The following is a 21,573-nucleotide window of genomic DNA, read 5'->3' on the forward strand; positions in this document are numbered from 1 at the left end:
AATTTTGTAGATGTTCAGCCGTATCGGTGAACTCGTTCGTTCCCGGGAACGTTCGCCGCGACGCTCATTTTCATTCATTTCATAGCCCTCTAGATCAAAAAAATTAAAAAGACCGTCTAGGTTTTGTGCTGTTCAACCTAGTGGTACAAACCTGTCCACTCATGAGCGACGAACGTTTTTCGACGAACGAGTTCACCGATACGGCTGATTGGCACGGAGTTGATTCGAAAAGAGCTACTGGAGTTGAAAGTTGAATGATCCAACCGTAGTTCACAGATACCAGACCACAGTAAGACGTCAAATGATGCAATATAATTTATGTAACTCTATGATTCCCAGGAATTCAGCATTGAATGAAAGGCTTTGATGAGCCTAGGACATCTTCTGGGAAATTGGATCAGAGTTTCTTTGGTATTTGGTAGATCCAAGTGCTCGGCTATTCATTGAATATAGTTTGAAGACTACATACAAGCGAACCATGTTAAATAGAAATCTATGGTCTATGATCGATGAAAGAATATTCTGGTACTTCCGGAGAAATTGAATAGTGATTCGATTGTAAATTGGAAGTTCAGGCTCTCAGACATTCTTCATATTATAGTTTTATTACGCCAACAATTCAATTAATAGAATGTAGGTAGCTGTAGCTCGAAGACCTTAATATGCAGTGTATAATTATCAGTTCATAGATAGCGTTGATAGCGTCCCGAATAGACCGTAGGACTGACTATCCTGATATGGTAACAATAAGTCACTGAAAGCCAAGCTCACTTCACTAAGTGGGTACAGGAAGGCCTTGACCGACAGCGGTTGTTGTGCCAAAGAAGAAGAAGATAGCTTTGATGAGCAAAGACTTGATGTTATTTTGTAGAATTTACAAAACAAAAGCTTTTCCATGAAAAAAATATTTCTTCATGTTGCTGCAACCATTCCCTACCTGTATTATGCATTATTACTGTCATCGCAACACACACACACACGCATTCTTATCGGCGGAGCTTTCTTAAGCCCATTTCTCATGCTGAATTATCGCCGCATTAATGCACCCCGAGGCCCGGGTCGTACCTCTTATCGGCACGTTAGCAAATAAGCAGCAAATAAATGACGCTGCCACAACTCATCACTGCCACTGCCTCTGGTTCACCCGAGCTTGTTCGCCCGAGCATATCGCAAAACCATCCAACCTGCGTTTGCTTGCATTTCCGATCAGCGGCCAGCAGGACCTGATTTCAAGATGCATCCCATGCCAACCCCACCGGTGCCTGATTGCGTCATCAACGCTGTGCTAATCCTGTGCACACACACACACACAAGGGCCCGCTGTCTCCTTTGCCGCATCCGCTGCCCTTCGAGATGGTGTACCATCCGGCATGGCATCCGAGCTGGGTAGCTGCTTTGATTGTGAAATTAATAAATTGATTGCTTAGCGTTACTTCCTCGCTTGTAACCCCATCCTTCCTTTCCTATTCCTACCCCTCTGTATCGACTCTTTATCCAGCACCGGCTGCTAATTGTGCTTTACGCGCGATCGCGTGTTGATTTACAAGTCCATAAATTTATGCACCCGCTGGCAGCGCTACACGGAAGCGGCCAGGATGCAGTTTACATCCTTTGCGCAGTGCAAGCGCCGTGCGGGGTTTCGCGTTTGGCGAGCGTGCGATAACGCGGACGCCTTGCTGTTTGCGCTGGCAGGGAATTAATGGGTGTTTGATTATTATTATTTCTTATCCATTAGCTTCCGAACGTGCACACGCTCGAGTTCTCCCCGCTTTGGATAAAGCGTCGTGCTGGAGATGAAAGGGCTTCTGCATTTTTAAACCTACAGTATTGCTACAGGATTGCACGTCTTTGATTCGCGTGATTTGGGTGTGTTTAGTGAGTTGGAAAAACTTTATGTAGGAGAAAATTCGTCTTAAGTGCTTCTTAATTTACTCCTCCCTTTCTTACTGGGTCATAACAAGCGCCCTTGAGCATGCAAGGGTTAGCTGAAATCGATTGCACGTGGAGGCTTTGTAAGCTCAGAGCACGAAGAAGCCTACAACAGATTCGCTGATGATGTAGTACCGCGCCGCATGATCTCACCTTGTCGGGAGGCTTGTCGATTGTTTCGATAAAGGCCAACAGGGCCATGCTTGACGCATCGCACAGCCCGCGAACACGACTCGGAACTCTTTGTTCGTGGTAGAACATCCCGAGCATTAGATGAATGATGTAATTATTGTACCCGGTTTTTGTTGCTGTACCTTGATGATGTCATTTTGCGTTAGCGGAAAGTTTAGTCAAAATGTAATGGTACATTATTTGATAATTTTCGAATGATAAGTGCATTGCATTTGTCGTATCACAGCGAAACCCCGAGGCCTCGATAAATTATGCCATCAACCTGCCCTGATTCTGCCTCATGCCGACATGCGATTGCGGTTTTGTGTTATCGTGGTGCGTTTGACTGACAATGTTCCTTCCCCACAGCGCGGGAATACAGAGAGCGAGAGAAGGGCGTTGATGGACCTCAATCATTCATCAACGGTTGGGAGTGGCTTGGACCGATGCACACATACGGTGAGGCCTCCTCCTGTGGAAGCCTACATCGGGCCTGTAACCGACAGCATGCATCAAACGACGAGCAGAAGCATTCTCGAGCCTCTGTTCCAAGTTCCGAGGATAGCATCGGTGCCTGGCGACCTCCCCTAACGATGGTAGCAATTTGGATGGATTAGCCGGTACATTGGCGTTAAAACAACTATGTCGAGCAGGGCTTAAAATTGGTAAACAGCACGGGGCAGGTCAGACCACTCGATGAGCGGCCACTTAGGGCTAATGCACTCGCTTTAATGCACAATCTCGAACGTACACTGGACCCGCTGTGGGCAAGGCTGTGAAAACATCCTGCTGTTCATGAATAAACGTAATTTAAAGCCACAAAAGCTCGACTGCTTTCAATCAATCTGATTAGCTGTCGAAAGGGGGATAGATTCAGTGAAAGCTTCAATGAAGTTCGCTGCTCAAGATTACTGGTCTTACTTTTCAAAAGATATTCCTTCTTTCACCTTGAACTTTGCTTTTATGCAAACAAACTGGCGATACAAAATGAAACACACGGTGTAGTTCCTTCCACCTGTGCAATGGCATAAATGGGCTGCCACTGCTCAAACACTGTCCCAATTTCCGCAAATGTTCCCAATCCATTTTACATGCAGCTGCCTTCCGACCAGCTACTCTCGCCTGGATGCGATGAAAGGATTCCTCGAACAGCACCACCGGTAGAAGTTGAAAAGCGATGCTTTGGCGATGGAAATCACATCAGCGTCCAGTGGTTGTCCATCGCTCGTCCTTGCGGGCCAGCTGACGCCATCCATCCATCCATAGCTCGGGACCGCTCGACGTTGGTGGCCATGTCACGCGCGTACCATCACTGTCCGTACATCCGATATCACCTGTCGCTCGTTGGTCAGTGCAATGTGTGTGTGTGTGTGTTTGCGTAGCAGCACCGAATCGACCCTGGTCGTCCGCGCGCCTGCACTACACCGGTTGATTTTGTTCAAATATCAATTTAATTAATTCATACATAATAAATCAAACTCTGCTTTCAATCCGGCAGCGTTGGTTCGGTTCCGTTCTGCTCTTTGTGTATATCAGAACATATCGACCGTATCGGAGACTGCACGCGTGGCCGGATGAATTTGAAAGTGATTTTCTCTTCCGCGTTTCCTTGTATGGGTTGATTAGGAGCGGTTTTGTTTTCGCTGGTGTTCGCGTTGGCGTTGATGAAGGTCAGTTGTCTATCGGGCGGGTTGATTTCTGGTTTCGGAAAATGTTCCTTCCCATTTGGGCAGCAGTCGAGCGGAATTGATTTCGGATGTATGTTCTGCGAATGCTAATTGATTTTATCGATGCTGCGTTGTCGGCAGGCTTCAGGTGCTTCGCCATCGCTAGGCAATAACGCTTACACGTGGATATTTCGATTGAAAGTGAAAGAGTACGTGAGCATTTTATTTGCTTCCTGGAATGGTTTGAAATATCTTTTTTTCAGTATTAATAGTTGAAGTAATATTGGACAATGGATCTTTTTTGTTAAAGCCAAATCTGTTTCAAAAATACATTAAAATACGATCCTTACCTAAGGTCGAGCAGCTCATATTTTCGTCCATCTACCAAGTTTGACGTATCCTGGACAGTTCCTTGCATTACTTAATCTTTTTTCAATTGTCATTGAGAACACTCTTGAGAACACCTGGAGAACGTCAGGCTAACATCTTCGGAAAAATCTCGGAAACCCTCGCAAAAAAAAGGAAATTTGTGAGATCCACTGAAAGTCGGATAGTCTTCATTCTTTAACAAAATGACCACGTAGCTTTCCAATAATGGTCAATATGATGCTGAAATAGAACAATTATAGCTGTTAGTCATTAGTCAACTGTCAAATGTCAAATTCAAATGTCCGAAAGGAAATGGACAAGTTAGTCCTTAGTCAGGACGTATCGAAAGCTTCTTCACATAAGAGCCTTCGACGCAAGAATCCTAAAGATTCAACCATCCAAGTAAGCACAACGCGATCTCTACCGATTGCATGTATCCCATGGCACATTTGTCAGCAATTACAGCTGATCGTCATTAAACTTTACTACCGACCGAGCCCACAAAATCCCCCAACAGACAGTGTAATCGGGCAGGAGCTTAGGCGCGGTGGTCGAGAGCCGCAAGACTGCGAGGAGGTTAAACTTTATATTGAATTTAATGTCCATTCCTTTCGACGGCCACTAAAGTGGTGTGATAATGTTGGTACATGCGGGTACGCAATCTGTGTAATGCGATGCGGTTGCATCGTGCATTATCTCTGAAGGCAGCGGGGACAGTCGTCCGAGGGGCTCGGGACCGGTTCATTGGCCATCCAGCGGTCCGAGCCCGAGGCTTAATGCCGCACGGACAGGGTCCGGGGAGGGAATTGGCGGATCGGTGCTACAATTGCTAATTGAGCATGTTCGCACATTGCGCCCGGGTGACGGAGGAAGCCGCCGAGAACCAAGTCAAGTGTCAATATGTGGCACGACACGCTAGATAATTAAATAGAAGTAGTTCGGACAAACGATGGGAACGAACGATCGTTGAATGCGAAGGGACACCGGGACGCACTCAACCGGACAACTCGACCACATCGGCCGGACCGAACTCGGAGGCACCGACAATAGTCACACACACGCACGTACTCGGCCTGCAAAGGATGAGATAATGCGTGCAATTAACCATTTATGGGCGTTTAATGATGATGGAATGGTTGGTTCCAAGGCTTGCGAAAGGCAGGATGATGATGAGTCTTGTTCTACTATTTTCTTCTTACCGCAATTTTTACGCTCGGTTTACGATTTCCCCTGGGACTGATATTTTTTGTTTTGCTTTCGTATTCACTCTCTCTGCTTTTGTGTTTGTAAAAATTTGCAGAAAAATCCACACCTCCTGCCGGGAGCACTGCTGCCGGAAGAAGAAGTTCAACCGCTCGATCGATCCGGCCGCGCTCGAGAATGTGGTAGCACCGGCGCTTGGGCCGGTCCGGCGCTACAACACGGTGGCGACTCCCGCCGCGGTTCATCGGTCACCGATGGGATCGCTGTCATTATCTGCCAGGAAAGGGATGCAGCCGTCGGAAGCGGCATCGTTTCGGTTGCGGACGACTGGTTCACCTTCACCCGCGAGCGTTCGTGACCATCGTGACCGACCGGCAGCAGCAGCAGCAGCACCATCGTCATGCAACAGCGATGGGATCGATGTAAGGCTCACTCTCTCGGCCCGGGAGGTGGTAATGTAATTGTATCGCAAGATGAAGGTCTCTTTTTACAGCGCGCTGCAGTTGGGAAGTTGGGAAGTATCCCACAGTTACGGTGGTAAATGATTGGTGCAACAAAACGGAACAGAGAGAAGGAAAAAAATACAATCATTCCTATTACTGGTCATTTCGTTTCAGGTTTAATCTGTCCCATGACATGATCATTTTGCTAAAAACTATTATCCGCTTGCTTGAGGCCGCACTTTTCCTCTGTAAAGGAGGAGTAAAATAGATATTGTTATTGTTTGGCGTACATTGTTGTCTGACGAGAGACGCATGTACTATAATTGAATTAATTGGTCCTGTAATTATTGAGGGTCGACGAAAGATCTTTGTTTGTCAATAGCTTTTGTTACATTAAAGATAACAATTTTTATAATATCTATATACTCACATTGAAGATCATCACTCAAAGCGTGAGTTACTTCAGTGAGTGGGAAGTAGCCTACACATGATACACAGATTCACAGTACTCACAGATAATACACACTGATAAAGTTATCAGAGATCGTGATTTAATTCAATTTATTCAATGATTGAATTCAATTCGTTCGCTCTCATATGTAGTACTGCAATATGACTGTAGTGAGTTGAACTGCAATATGATTTAGGGATAGTTTCAAAACTATAGAAAGTAGGTGAAAAACCCTGCAGCAATCGTTTTGAACTTCTATGCTTACATTTCTTCTTGTAAGGATGTCTTGAGTTTATTTGTGCTCAAAAGAAGGTCACAGTTCATGTAACGAAGTGTGGTCCATTTGAGGCTTGAAGTCATGATGATCGTCTTTAAAATGATTTGCCCTAGACAATTACGCTATCGCACCATCTCAGATGAGGAACGTTTATTGTCAAACTGAATCTAATTACACATTCAGCACATGCCTCTTCAGCAGCACCCTAAACGATGAAAATGCTATTTTATGTTTCCCATCACACTACACAACTGTCGTCAAATATACAAAAAAAACCTTCCATACCTGCAATATTCTGCCACCATCATGACAATAATCCTTCCACTAAATATCAACGTTGCACACGTTTGTTTTCCTTCTCTTCCCTTCGCTTTTCTGTAGCAGCAAAATTCAATTGCCAGCAATCGAGCACCGTGGCTGTTCCGGGTCGGTTTAATTGAAACGAAGCATCCCGTCTGCGTTGGCGCTTTAATCCATCCGAGTTTGATATTAACAACTGCAGTGTGTGTTATAAAGTAAGTACATGGCTTACACATCGAAAACTAACCCTACTCTAAGGGAAATATGGTGGTGGTAGTTTGGAGTAGTTAGTACAGGTAAACGCTTCCCAGAAGTGGTTGCTTTGGAAGCATCGCCATGAGCCGTACCAGGGGCCAAGCAGTGAGCACCTGAAATGCGAATATCATCCGTTCGGGGTCTCGGGTGCAAGCTAAAATGTTATGAAGATTTTTACGTTCTGTACCGTTTGACGATGGCGTCCGGCGCCGTACTCGAAAGTCCGGCCAGGAGAATCTGGACAATTCTTCGCAAACAATGCAAACCGGTATGCTGAGTTGTGCAGCAAGCTCTAGGGGCCGTATGTATACCCTGACTGTTTGCCTCTTAGGAATGCAAGGGAAATTAAAACGTTATTGCATCCGTTATCTGACGATGTACGGTCTCGTTCAGTTGTACGACTTAAGAGGTTACTGCGAGCTTTACGATGGGGAAAGAAAAATGAAAGGTTTACAATATTTTGCTCTTTCAACGGTACAGGTTTTGGCAATGTGCTAGGGCATGGGTTAAACGATGCATTGTTTTTACTATTTTAATTATTCCACCCAAATAATGTTCAACTATGCTGCATAAAAAAAAAAAAACTGAGAGCACATTGTAGCTCTTCCTGTTCAGTAAAAGAAAACACCCTTTTTTATCTGATCTCCCCACTGAAGCCGGCGAATATTGGATTTGAAGATGCATTTCCGCTGCTTAAATGTTTATTTGCTCGGGAGCGTATGGGCGCGCCCCATTGGAAAGCGACCACTATCCTCTCAGGCGCAAAGCAATATGCAAACACGATGCGATTCGTGGTCCTCTGCTCGTGTACGTACGAATATCCTGCCATGCCACGTACGTATAGTGGGCCCAATATTGTTCTAGTCTGCCTACCTCTGTTGCCGATGGTCCGCTGCTTACAAAGCATGGTACGAAAGTATTAATTTGAATTTTAAATAAATGACACTTGCGACACTGGTTGCACCGGCTCGACCAGCGGAACGGTTGGGCTTTGCGTTTTGGGTTCGCAAGCGTGCGCCATGGCCGTCGTGGGGTCTGCACTCGATTGCACTCGAAAATATGTTCCGCATTACGGCGAAAGGGCAGCCTCGGCAGCGGACAGGTAGATCCAGCCCAACCTGCGTTACAAATCGCTGGCAATCGCTGGTCCGTTTATCCTTTCGCTATCCTTTGCCGTAGCCTTTACCGTACGGGTAAGACACTGTGGTTTGGGCGAACGAGTTTAAAACCACATAATCGTACATAATGAAATGGACACTGGCCTCGTTTTCTAGAGATGAGCCCTGGGTTATGAGCGACACGGGCCACACGGGCACAGAAAGAGCAACCGAGAGCAATTGAACCAGCATGCGACAATAGGAAAAGGACGATTCTACGTACACAAACGGTCCGCCGTGCGCCTGCAAGGTAGGCAAAAGGTTAAACGGAGCGCACAATGCACAATGCGTCCCGAAAAAGCACATGGTCGATGACTCTTGAAATGATTACGTCTGTCCGGGATTTAACTCCATTTTGTCTCTTGGAGGGGGAGGGACAGGACTGCTGTTACTAGCTGTTGCCTGTTGTTGTGTGTGGTGGTACCATGACGTGATTTGCTTGAACAAACCGTCCCGGCCTCGTGAAAGCTTCCAGTGGTGTGGCGATGATATGGGTTTTACGTACACCTTTCCCTGCACCGGCCAGGAGATATTGGAGATAATAAATTGAACGGGCAAACCGGGACAGTGTATGCAGTTGGGTGTTGAGTTTCGTTCAACAGCTCCGAGATTCATCACACACGGATCGACGGGGACGCTTTTATTGCCGGTGCTATGGGAATTAAAACAGTCAAACAGCGTATTCCTGCAACCCAAAACGATGGTAACAGTTGTTCTGCGAATTGTTGTACACAAATTTATTGGACGTCTAACATGATGGTACGAAAGCTTAGTTATCCGCTATTTTGTGCAGCTTTGAAATTAAAAGCGTAGCAAGCAATTTTCCTATTGCTTTCGCAAAATAAATCAATCACGGAACGTAAATGAATTGATGCGGAAACGGAATGTTTGCTGCACATGCAATTACAGCATACAGCTTGCAAGCAGTAGCCTTCGGGGCATGTAACGCGCGCAACGTAACAATTCCAATTGGAGTTTCGCTTTCCTTGTTATTTTTTTTGCTCTTTCAAAGTGCATACTCAAAGTGGAGGTGAAATTTGTTTTCCGATTTTTTGTTTCCTGTTGTGCGAACGTTTGCCAGGGAGTCAAGAAATCGGAGTGAGACTAAAAAACACAATCAGCGAGCGGCGAGTAAATGGGAACAAAAATAACCAACTTCCTGGATGCTTCCTGAGTGGGTTAAACTTTCGAACGGAGTGGGAGTGCGGATGATGGGATGGGTGGAAGAGGGGCGAGTGCCGGAAACTTTTTTAATTACAGCATGTAATCGAGGAAGTTTTCGTCCGTTTGGCAGGAAGCACAATGGTTGGCACCTTACGGGTAGATTGAGATGATGTTTTCTTCGGTGCTCTTTTTTTCTTCTTCTTTTGTTGATCTTCTTATGCGTGAGTATGTCGTTAAAAGCACATGTTCTGACCTGCCGGTGGACAGGTTGGCAGACGCAGTTTGTGTAATAAGCTGTACGGAAGTAGCCCAGTGTAGCCTCGAAATAGGTGCTTACCAGTCAGTCGTGAGAAAGATGTAGAACCATAACAGGAAAATGTAATATACAGGTTGTTGGGACTTTCAGCGGTGAAGTTGAAACTGTTTTAATAAATCGCTTTCCAGAGTTTTCTTGTACTAACGGGATGTAGTAAAGATCTTGTTTGATACAAAATGATAATAAAAGAGTCGTACTGCGATGGGTGAAGCTGAGTGATGATGAGGTGATACAACCGCAGCTCAGTGATACCTGTCCCGAGTTATCGTGTAGTAGTTCGTGGACATAGTGAACTTAATACATCGGAACGTATGAGGCAGGGAGTTGATTGGATAGCTAATAACTTCTGATAAGTAATCTAATACACCCTGTAGTTAGTCTTGGGATAAGACGATTTGCAGGTTCTGAGTATTAAATAAACAATTCTAAGCTAATATACCACAATTCTTCTTAAAGATTTTACCTGATATCACCCTACTAGTCGTGCCAAAGATTTACAGTGAAGTTTCTTTTAAAATTAGCCTTGAAGGAACCTACAGCTCAGTGTGACCTACATCTTCAGAGAATGTTACTTAACTTGGTCCAAAGGAGTATCTAATAAACTAGGATATTAACACATTACTTCTTTTGAAGAATTAAAACCTTACTTGAAATGCCGTTGGTTGCTTCAGCTTAAGAAGTATTAAAGTCCGGAAAACAAAACAAAAAAATCCAGCTGAATAAAAATCTACCTACGCAGGTATTCAGTTAAAATTGTATATAATGAAGCTACCGAGGAAATAATTCATTTTGGAGAGACTGCAGATTAGGGAGATTTCACTATGTGTATTACATTAAAAGATAGATACTGTATATATAGATAGATAGATTTGGACATTATCGTTACATCTATATGCTCAAAGCCTAATCGATCTTCAACATCCTCAAATGACGTAAATGAAGAAGTCAATAGGTAATCCTACAGGAATAGCTTTCTAGGTGGAATATAGAAGTTCTAGTGACTTCAAACTGTTTCCAAACCAGGCAACCAGTTCCTAGAGTTTCATTCGCCGCGTACAGAGAACGCAAAACAACCCAAAAGTGATTTTAATCGCGCATACACTACGAAGACAAATCACTTGCAGACGCTTACACAGTTAATCTATGTAGTTCTCGTCCACCCCTCCAAGTAATGATGCGAATAGATTGTAATTGTGCGGATCGTGAAGCGCAACATACAGAAGCGGGAGCCACACGTACACAGCATCAAACACCACTTACGCGCATTAATTACATAAAGCGCACAAACGTCGCTGCTTCCCGGTCTGGTCGAGCTCTGGTAGCACTGGAAATGAATGTACCGTGTGACAGAATCGCATCAAACACTAAATCCATGATACAAACGAGGCCTTGCGGATGTGGAGTGCGGGACTTGGCGAAGAAAAATGGAATCCTTTTTTCCCGTTGCCAGCTTTCATCCGTCTGAGAGGTCCGTTGTGCGGTGCAAATCTGTCAGCCGTCAGCCGAGTGTTTGTGAATGGGGAAGATACCGGGGGAAAAGGACAAAAAAGCAAAGAAAGAATAGACGTGATATAAAGGAAAACAAAATGACCACAAGCAACTCGGCGACCGTCGACCGTTTGTACTGTTTGTACAGTCACCTCCCCCATGCTCTCTGTAAGCCAGGACTCATTTCGCTTGGCGTAAAGGATATGCGTACTTCACTGGCGCTACTAGAGGCTGCGACAAAAGAGGGGGCCTGGAAGCAGAATGTTTATTTTCATTTGTTTGGTTACAATGGTTTGCTGCCTCTAAAAGGAAAATTTATATCCATCATTTTTCTTCTCATTTCCGAAAATGGTGATGGTGACCGGCAGCAACGCTCCTTCATGTGGTTGACTTTGTTGTTGTTTGTTTGCTTGCGCCGTGTTTAACGCTTTTGTGGCAATGGCGAATGTTTGTGTGTGGCCCCACCGGCCACCTCGAGCAGCGCACACGTGGTACTCGTCCGGTGGTAAGGCTTGGTGGGCTGTCGGCCAACTGTCGGCATATAATAGGGGCAAACAGAGCACGCCGGAGCACGCCAACCGCCGAACCGAAGACAAATGAAAGCTGCTTTTACTAATGATTGATTAAAAGTAATATACTTGTTTCCCTCCCAAATCCTCGCCGTGTTGCTGCTGCTGCTTGGGTTTCGAGCCAGTGCGGCATTGTGCGGCGGTTGCTTTCGTCACTCGCACACACTGCCGGAAAAGCGACCGACCGGTTCTTCCGATTGTGCCGCCCGGTGCTGAGTGAAGTTATCCGTGGCATCGGCTTAACGGTGGCTGTAGGATTCGTTTCCTTCATTTGTTCTGGCAAAACCGGAATGAAACCAAACTCTGGTTGTGTGTCTGTGTGTTTCTCTCTGTGAGTGTTGGAACCAGGTTTCGGTTCGCCTGTCAGGAAATGAGTTTTTCACCGAACGACGACTACGGTACTGCGGTGCCGGTGCTATGGAAATCCTTTTTCTGATTAGACGCGCGTTTTGTGATGTTTTCCTTCCATTATCTCACCGCCGCTGCCTTGCTCGCTCTCTGTCCCTCACCAAGCACTCGCTACTTACGATTTAGTAGTCTTTTGTCTTCATTTTGGTGGAGGGTCTCTCACTCGTACCACCACCACCACCACCACCACCACCACCACCACCACGGCAGTGATCCGGGATCAGCTTCTACGGACCATCGTCGTTTCTTTCTGGTACCGTGGTGCGCGGCATACCGACCTTGCGAGCTCGTTACTCATTAGTACTGCTCCCGGTTAGAGGATAGAGAGATGAATAATGATTGCGCTAAGTCCTTATCTCACATCGTTTCTGTTGTATATAGATATAGAAATTTTTTCTTCCCTTTTTCTCGCTCTCTCTCTCTCCGCACCAACAGCTCGTTGAGGGTTTGCGCGGAACGCCATCCTGTTGTGCTCCATTCGGTGGAATGATTTTTCGCACTGATGCGTTTCCATCCGTTTCCGGTCGCTTGCGTTTGCGCTGACTGGTTTCAGTATGGGGGTGGAAGTGACGCGGGCAAGGTTTGTGTGATTTTGGGAATATTGCCGTTTCGAGAGCCGTTCGAGCGTTGGATTGATGGGTTTTTGCGGCGTGCGAAGCGACAGCGAGTGCGCTCGTGGGAAACGAAAAATGAGTCGATGGGGTTGGTCGCGCTTCGTAATCAGTATCATTATGCCGACAATATTTCAACCGGCACTTTGCCGGGGCTTTGTCACGGGAAAATTGAAAGTAGCTAGATTAAAATCCACCAAGCAGGGTATAAACAAAGGGTAGTGTGAAAAAAAGCAAAAGGATTTTTAAGTCGTTTTAAGTCGATAACTGATCTTATTAAACATCTCTCGTACTTTTTTTTTGCTCGCATTGAGTACATAATGAAATGTTCTTTATTTAGTTTTCCCCATCAAAATAAAGTACTTCGGACTGTAGGTAATTGATTTCAGATTCGTTTTCCCAGGAAAATGTTTCGTTTCGACCAGGTAGATAACTGAACTACGATCAATCGCCGTATAATGGTGTGCAAACAAATGAAACCACACTCATTACTAGTTTTGCTATCCTTCCACCGCCCCGAAGGTATGCAATCTGAGAGCACATTAAAAGCGTTCATTAGCAGCAGGTGCAGAGTGTTGTGTGTTTAGCCTACCTTGCAGGCGCACGATTACCACAGCATATCAGGATCAAACGATGCTTAATCAAAGATCGGCATGATGATGTTTGAACGTGGCTGCATGCTTTAGATACGAAGAGGAAATTTTTTTAATGAAATATGTTATTTACTGTCTAAATATTGTTTCTTTTGTTATTTGTAAAGTTATTTGAAGCTTCAATCATCATTTTTCAATTGAAATGTAGTAACTTTTATCTCATATGTATGATTTTTACATACCATTCCAACAAAGCATTTTCCAACTGCTCTCGTACGTTATCTCCAGATTTGGCCGATTAGAATGCATGTCAAAAGATCCTGTTGTTCGGCTAAACGTTTCGCATACAAAGAACATGACATAAGCTTGTAATTACATACTCACCTCCTCCTCCCGCTGCACTCATCCATTGGACAATAAATAATTTGTGTTTGAGTAGCATGGCATGGCAACCGTGGCCAATCCCAGTCCACCCTCCTTCCCTTTGCTTAATCCGTAACACACAACACATCTTTGCTTTGCTAACAATCGGGTGCAGTACTGACGAGGCGATCCCTTGCATCCCAACAATCACGTATCCGGGCGTCCCTCTCTTTAGCCAATCAGATTTATTTTACATACTCTACATTTATTTACCATACGATACCAGTAGTGGATACATTCATGGAATTGTAATTAAATTTTCAGCAAGCAACCGGAAGAGCTGATCGTCTGGAGCGAGCGTGCACCGGAGCGGCCCGAGGAAGCGACGCGGTGGCCCGTGGGCAGGATACTGTTGCCGGAGAAATTTGCCACCACTTTCGAGCGGCTCGAGAACAATGTTGTAGGTAACAATGCGTACACAAAGTGCTACAGAATGGAATTGTAGTTGTCATCCGGGGTATGTCCTCCGACGTCCTCCGATTGGGAAAAAGGACGTGCTGAATGTTGAATGATGAGCGCGTTGGAAAGCGGGCAGTGGGGGAGCTTGCAAAAACCCCTCCTGCAACAGCACTCACCTCATATGTCTACCCCGTGTCGGCGACCCAGTTGACAAATGATTGTTTCTTTTTGAACAGATCCTTACCCACCCGGGTGCCACTTCCTTCTGTGGTGGCATGTGATGGCATCCTTTGATGTTTGCTGGGACTTGTGTGTGTCTGTGTTGCGTAGCATCCATCGCAGCACGATGCTGTTTTCCCTTTTAGCTTCGCTCTTTGGTTCGCTCTGTTGACACGGCTTGTGACGGTTGACAGGTTTGGCTGAAGTGCAATCCTCGGGATCTTCTGTGTGTGTGGGATCAGAAATCTTTCACCGGTCCTGCTGGCGGTGTTTGTTGCAATTTTGTATGGGGACAGGAGTGCGCCACTTGTACCCGGCGGAACAAACTCATGCGTGCGTGCGTGATTGTGTCGTCTGTTCCGTCCCGACAGTGGTGGTCTTTAGCAGCTGCAGAATGTTTCGGTGTGATGACAAGTTGTTAACGGAAGTGCAATATCAATAAACACCCGGGACAGCATCCTCGTATGGGGTGAATCGTTTGCGAAGGTTTGGGGTGGAGATGAAAGAACGCCTCCCCTTGCGGCGCTTCCGCTCGGAGCAAGTAGCAGGATGGATCAGTGCAGGGGCACAAAAGCGTTCTTTCATTTCCGCTCCGGAAAGTGAAAGATGAAATTAATTGAAACGTACAACCCGATTGCTGTACAGCAGCGCTACCATCTGGTTACGGATGCACACCGAGGCTGAGCTCAGTTCTGCTTCTGCTAATGAATATTGGATGCAGAATGCTGCTCCATCCCATTCTCAGGATGATCAGGATGCCGCACTAAAAACCTTTCACTCGATGAGCACACGTACACACGCACAAACACACACCCACACAGCACACACTCTTATAGGCAGTTGGGATATTTACGATGAGAAAGAACACAAATTGTAGCCCACCCCCGACTGCCAATGATACTACTGGTAGAATAAAAATAAATTATTAACCAATTGCAGGCTTTGCTGTTGCTGCTCGAGCCACCGCCGAACGCTCCGCCAACGGAAGCTCCCGTACCGATCGGTTCGACAGGTGGGCTGCGAGCGCGGCCAGTTAGCGTACGGAGCAGTGGCGGTGGCGGCAGTGGCGTTGGTGGTGACGCACCACGACCAAATCTTGCCAGGACGCAACTTTTCCGAGCGCAACGGAAACGGACACCGGCGTCTATTTGCTTATCATCAATTATAGACCGTGCCGCCGCGCCGCCAGCCAGCTCCCGGAGCCCCCTGGAGCACGCCTGCTACACCGTGTCGCTGCGGAAGACGAACCTTCCAAGCACGTAAGTAATCGCACCGAGGGCATTACGCGCAAAAGGGTCAGGGGAGGGCTGAGCTGAGCAGGAAAGTTTTCCCTTCCTTTTCGTTTCGTTTGTTTTTGCGGTTTTGAAAATTGGAACGTTTCGCTGGTGGGCTTTCGTTTGACTTTGCAATTAGAGCGCCGGAGGGGGTGCTGTGGTGCTGTGGGGAATAGGGAATCGGGACGTTCCGGGATTGTGTCTTACATTGGGCGAGGATTACGGTTTCGACTGAGGTTTGTTTAAGTTTCCTGCCAAAGAAAGAGGTTTTTTACTAGCTTTACTTAAACTTTCTTTGTAAGAGATAACAAAAAGCTTCTCGTCTCAAGTCATGGCATTCTTGAATACAAAGTGAATGTATAGATACTTTAATAGTAAAATGTATTTAAGGATTGCAGTAGAGATATCGAAGCAGGCGCATGTAATCCTTTATTTCAGTAAAATTTAAAATTTGGTGATCGAAATCATATTTTTTGTAATAATAATGACACACTAAACACTAAATGACAGAAATCCAATGCTTTTCTAGCCTGTCATAAGAACTGCTTTCTCTTATAGCACATTGTTTAGGGCACAAAGTAGTTTAATTAGTAAAGCTATTTACACAAAACATTATTTTTTGTTTTATTGAAATTTGAAATCTAATGAAGTATTTTTTTTAAATTTTTTAATTTTTTAAAGTAATTTTTGAAGATTTTTAATGAGTAAATAAGTAAAAATATCTGCATTTATCGCGTCTTAATCGTTCCTCAGATTTATTTTACTCCAATTTTATGGTAAATTGTAACGTCAAACGTTATTCATAATGAATGTTTGTCCCATCATACAATGTACATCTTAATCCATGCTCATTAGAGATGAGTTATTTGCACAAGCAATTTGAACCATTGCCCATCCATTGGTGGTTGACTTTAGCTTCTTAAAACCACAAAACCAAAAAAAAAAAAAACCGTGATGTACTGCAGCTTGTTTGGTGACAATTATTCTCTTGATTAAATAACACTCTTCCGGTTTCATTATGAATTAACCTCCAGCGAACCAACGAATCGTCCATCTTATCCTTTTGTCCTCGTAAAATGTAAACATTCGGGAAGTTGGAAACCTCACCGTACGTAGCACTAATGAGAAACGCCGGCTACCGCCACCGGGCTTTTGGTCAACGCTTTACTCCTCCCGGAGGGGTTGCCGTGGCTGCAGCTCGTGTTTGACTAAAATCTGAATTAAATAATTTCATCGAAAGAACGTCGTTTATTCAATTAGCACCGTCTATCTTTTCTCGGTTTTCTCACCATGGTTTCCCGGTGCATCACACACACACACACACACACACATGGTCATACCGGACTGCCTGGGTTCGCACAATCCGTTCGGTGCATCGGTGTATCCAAATCTGCAGCACGGCACCGGCCGCACAACCACCACCGGCAGCTGGCAGCACTGGCGCGGACGACTGGCTGGCCAACGATGGCACTAATTACGTTACGACAAATATTAGCATTTTTCCGGCCACCGAGTGCCGGCCGGAGCATCGGGAGTATCTGCAGCACGATGGCAATCTGTGCGCCGGCTACGGTGCGGCCAAAAACCGTAGCATAGATGTGGTAAGTGTACTTGACCGAAACCCGAAACGGACCGGCAGCAATCGGAACACTGTTGCTTGGCGATGGCGTAGATTGCTTTCGCCCGGGCAGGCAACGGTGCGGGTGCGGGCACATTTGCGTAAAGGATTTTCCATGTTTCCGTGTTTTGGGGGGAGCTAGTTGGACGGTTCGTTTCGAGGGCACTGTGTCGTTTGGCGGTTTGGCTCGCTCGCAAAGGAAAGAGTTGGACGATGCAGCTTTCGACATTTGCGGTTTTCTTGGTCTCTCACGAATGTGTGGTTTAGTGTACGCTCGCAACGAGGTCGTGCGGCTGTGTGTGATGAACTGGTCAATTGTTAGTGACGATTGGTCAATTTAAAGCCCCGTGAAAGACAGTGCGATTTCATATGGAACGTGTATTCTTAGCTTATTAATCTATAAAGGTTGTTTTGAAATTGTTTAGAAACATTTTTTAACAAGTTTTTTTATTTATTTGTTTTGCTAATGCATTCATAAGTTGAACAGTAATAGCGCCCTCTATTGCAAAACTCTGGCAGCTTGTTACACTCTAGGCGATATTATAGTTGTTGTATTGTGGTTTAGTCTAATATGATTTAATTTCTGTAAAAAGTGCAGTTTTACATTAAGTTTTGAATCAGCTAAGGGATTAAAAAAACGTTTTGAACTTCTATGAAGTATTTTGGTTATGAAAGACTAACTCTGAACGACACTTCATGTTAATATGTACTTATCTTTTATGGCTTAATGATTGTTCTGGTCTTGTTTTCCAAATGCAAACTATTCTAACAATTTACTACTTTCTACAGGAATACAGCGGCTCTCCCCTGATATGCGATCAGCTCCTGGAAGATGGCAAACTACGGCGCACCGTCCAGGGTCTGCTGACCTGGTCCACCGACATCAATCATGCGCCGCATCTGTTCACCAACCTTACCACCTACCGGCCATGGATTGATCGGGAAATTGAAAAGCTTGACGCAGCAACTCGCTCACAGCGGCCACCGGCAGTGCCCCGACCGATCACGGTACAAAGCGTCCCAGTCTATCGGAACCCGAACGTTCTTTATGGATAAACTCCTTCCTCCCTTCTGTTCCCGCCATTCTGTTTAGTAGTGCCCGTTTAGTGATTAATTCCGGAAAGAAATTTGCCCGCAGAGCACAGTCGCGCAATAAAATTGCACAAATTTGCGTGCAGAATGAAGAAGTAATCGTTTGCAGGGAAGGCAGGCAGAAATTTTTCTCGAAAGAAAGTACCACACCAACAATGAAGCAGGGTTAAAAAATGTGGTAACATACATTTTTAAAAGCACGAACAATGCATTTTATTCTAGGTGGCGAGGCGGGGTGCGGTGGTAACAACACAATGAGTTCCGGTGAGTATGGAAGGAGTACCGCTACCACCGATACTCCCAGTTCGCTGCTGATGATTAATTGGAGAAGTGTGTCGAAGCCTGAACTTCGGGGCCGTTTTCGCAGCCGTGGTACAAAATGGGAAAATTCCGACGGAATTGTGAGGCGAAGCATGTGCATGTGAGATATGTATTGATGGGTGGGCGCGCCCACACATACACACGCTGATATTGGTAAAATTTCCTCGGAAACAATTTTCTGAGGACCTCACCCGTTGGTTCGTTGTGTGGAAACTTTCACTTTGTACGAGACGAGAGATGTGAAAAGCAAAGGCTTTATGTCGTGATTGAACGTGGCACATGGTTGAGGGTACAGTGTGGTACGTTAAGCTGGCATTGGCAGGATGTTTGTGATAATTGTATCCTTAACCGGCGAAGCACGAACGTAATCCTTTTCCGAAAGATTCGTTTGATGTTTGCATTTCACAAAATTAATATAAAATCAATATGAGATTGTCACACTACCCTGGCAAAGGGGTGACCGACTGTTGCACTCGTCACTGTACGCGCTGCTAAACGACAATGTCCCGAATGCCATTCAAACCCCCGTGGCATAAAGGGAAATGGTTTTTGGTGGCACGGTTGTACGGAAATTGTTTCCCGAAAATACAATCACTTTACCGCAAGAAAGCACTTTGCCGCCCCGCCCCGTTGCACACAGCGAGCGAAAGGTGACGCAGCGTCACGATGCTGCACGGCACTACCACTAGCGGTACACATCGCTCCGGGCCATCTACATTATATCGAACCGGTAGCATTTTGCAGTGACGTAGCTGGTAGCTGCCATCGGTACGCCACCAGCCGGGATGGCAGCAAGGATATAGAAATTTGCATAATTTACTGTCTCCGCCGGTGAACATTATAATGAAAAGGGGGCACAGCACAGGCGTCCTCACAGGGCATGGCTGATGGCGGCCCTGTCGATGGCGGGCGGCCGTTTTGCCGACAGCTACCGAACGCTGCGAATCCCTGCTCGCTCCGAAGCGGCACTGATGTGCATGTATCTTTCGCATACGGGCTACGGGGAGGAACTTTCGCACTGAGTGTGCGAACAATCACGTTAATTTATTGTCTTTATTGTTTTATAATTTTCCATTTTCGCCAACGCACGCCAACGCGGGGCGGCTTTCACCGGCACACGGAAATCGAGACAAGCAAAAGCCAAAAGATTGCGGTTGGACGTAACCGCACCCGCGTAAGCAGTGTTTTGTTGGATGCATGAAAAAGAAAAGTGGCAGAGGCAGCTTCGTAGCCTCAAGTGTTCGAAACATTTTCAAATTTGCTGATCAGAGGGCTGGAGGAATGTGATGGAATTTATGATGAAAGTTTCAAGCGTTCCGGCGCTCGAAAGCTGGGAGATGATAGGTAGATTTATTTCTATCGCCAGTAACTTTGACCCGACAAAAAATAGGAACAGAGCCCGAAAAGAAATGCCTTCAAAAAGCTTGCGAAGTGCTTGGCGAACATTTTTTTATTGGTTGCTCAACAACGCCGGAATGTATGCAATGCACGTGGCGCTTGTCTTAACATGCTGCAGAAAGGAGTGTGTACTTTTATCGATTTGTTTTAACCACAGTTTTTTAACGTTGTAAGATCTGTGTAAAACTATCAACCCACTTTAATTACACCAATCTACCTCTGCGACACTAACCCGAAGCATCCGTTGTGTTCAAGGGTGGTTTTCAACCGAAACTTCCTGCCGACAGCCATTTTAGCATCCAATAATTCCCCATTTGCTCTTGCGGTCAATGTCGAAGGTCGGGTTACAATACCAAAACAAGTCGAGAAAAAAGCTTCTCCCAAGCAAGGGTAGTGAGACCACCAGTGTTCACCAGCTCTTCGTTAAGCTTGTCAGTTAAATGCTGTAGTTTACCGATGAGCAGTAAAAAACAATAAAAAAGCAGCATTCCTGTGCGACGTTGTCGTCGATCCATGGGAAGAAAATAAGAAAAACTAACCCAAAAGGGTTGTCCCTTTTCGGTAACCGTAGCAAATTAGAGAATTAGTAAGCGGTCAATCGGACATGGTTTGGGAGGTAGCCTTTTTGCTGAAGGTGGTCAACATCACCAGGGAGAGGGAGAGTGAGAGCTCCCAGAGAGGTTGACGCTGTCCAAGTGGAGCCTGGAGGAGGGTTAGAAAAACGGAACCACAACCATGTCACCAAGTGGAAAAGTCGGCTAGATAAGTTTTCTGTGGTTTTCGGTAATTTGCACACGGCAGCTGCTCACAAACATGGGAACACATTTCGTGCGCAATGCTACCGGGTCGGGCTTTCTGGGGGGCTCGCTCAATATCAAGGGAGCTGGGACGATGATAACACGTGGGGCAAACACACAAAATGGCAAGCCAGGTATCTGCCAGGCAGCTTACGGTGCCGATGTACCTGAGCTGGAAGTTTTCAATGATGCGGCCAACTGGGACGACAGGTAGACCACATTTTACAATTGTTTGGTCAAGAGGTGGGGAGCACCATGCCTATCGATTCGATAAGAACTATCCTAATTGGAGCAGTGTGTTAAACCCGGTGTTTAAGAGAAGTGTGTTAGAGCCACAAAAGCTAGCTGAAATGATTGATAACACTTTATTCCATTGGGATTGTTTTTTGTCAAACTATTTATTTGAAAGTAAGGAATTAAAGTGCATTATGTACATTTTCAATTTTTTAACGGTAAGATACCTTGTTCAGATTTTTTGCTAATATTTAATGCGGAATTGCCACAAAAAGTAATTCTTTAACCGTTTTATTTTGCCTGTCGAAATAAAGGCCTTTATAATATTACAAAATTCCACTACAATACAGATTCCAACATACACCCAATCGATGAGAATCTCCAAAGTAAACCCCGCCGTACCTGAAGAACGCAATATCCTAATTAG

The 21,573-nt window shown here is 45.4% G+C and overlaps 1 protein-coding gene across 6 annotated transcripts in view; it reads left to right on the top strand.

The window, feature by feature from the left end:
- Nucleotides 1-18,491, top strand: part of LOC120903187 — a 33,534-nt gene extending 15,043 nt beyond the window's left edge. For 5 of the 6 annotated variants that reach the window (XM_040312453.1, XM_040312450.1, XM_040312452.1 and 2 more), the window contains exons 4-9: nt 5,437-5,761; nt 6,892-7,025; nt 14,059-14,194; nt 15,352-15,671; nt 17,083-17,287; nt 18,094-18,491. In XM_040312453.1, coding sequence (XP_040168387.1) covers nt 5,437-5,761; nt 6,892-7,025; nt 14,059-14,194; nt 15,352-15,671; nt 17,083-17,287; nt 18,094-18,360 — 1,387 coding nt within the window. In that variant the 3' untranslated portion in view covers nt 18,361-18,491. The remainder of the gene's footprint in view (nt 1-5,436; nt 5,762-6,891; nt 7,026-14,058; nt 14,195-15,351; nt 15,672-17,082; nt 17,288-18,093) is intronic. The other variant, XM_040312456.1, reaches the window with a different exon arrangement.
- Nucleotides 18,492-21,573: the final 3,082 nt, after the last annotated feature.

The sequence above is a fragment of the Anopheles arabiensis genome, chromosome 3 (genome assembly GCF_016920715.1).
Source record: "Anopheles arabiensis isolate DONGOLA chromosome 3, AaraD3, whole genome shotgun sequence".
NCBI lineage: Eukaryota > Metazoa > Arthropoda > Insecta > Diptera > Culicidae > Anopheles > Anopheles arabiensis.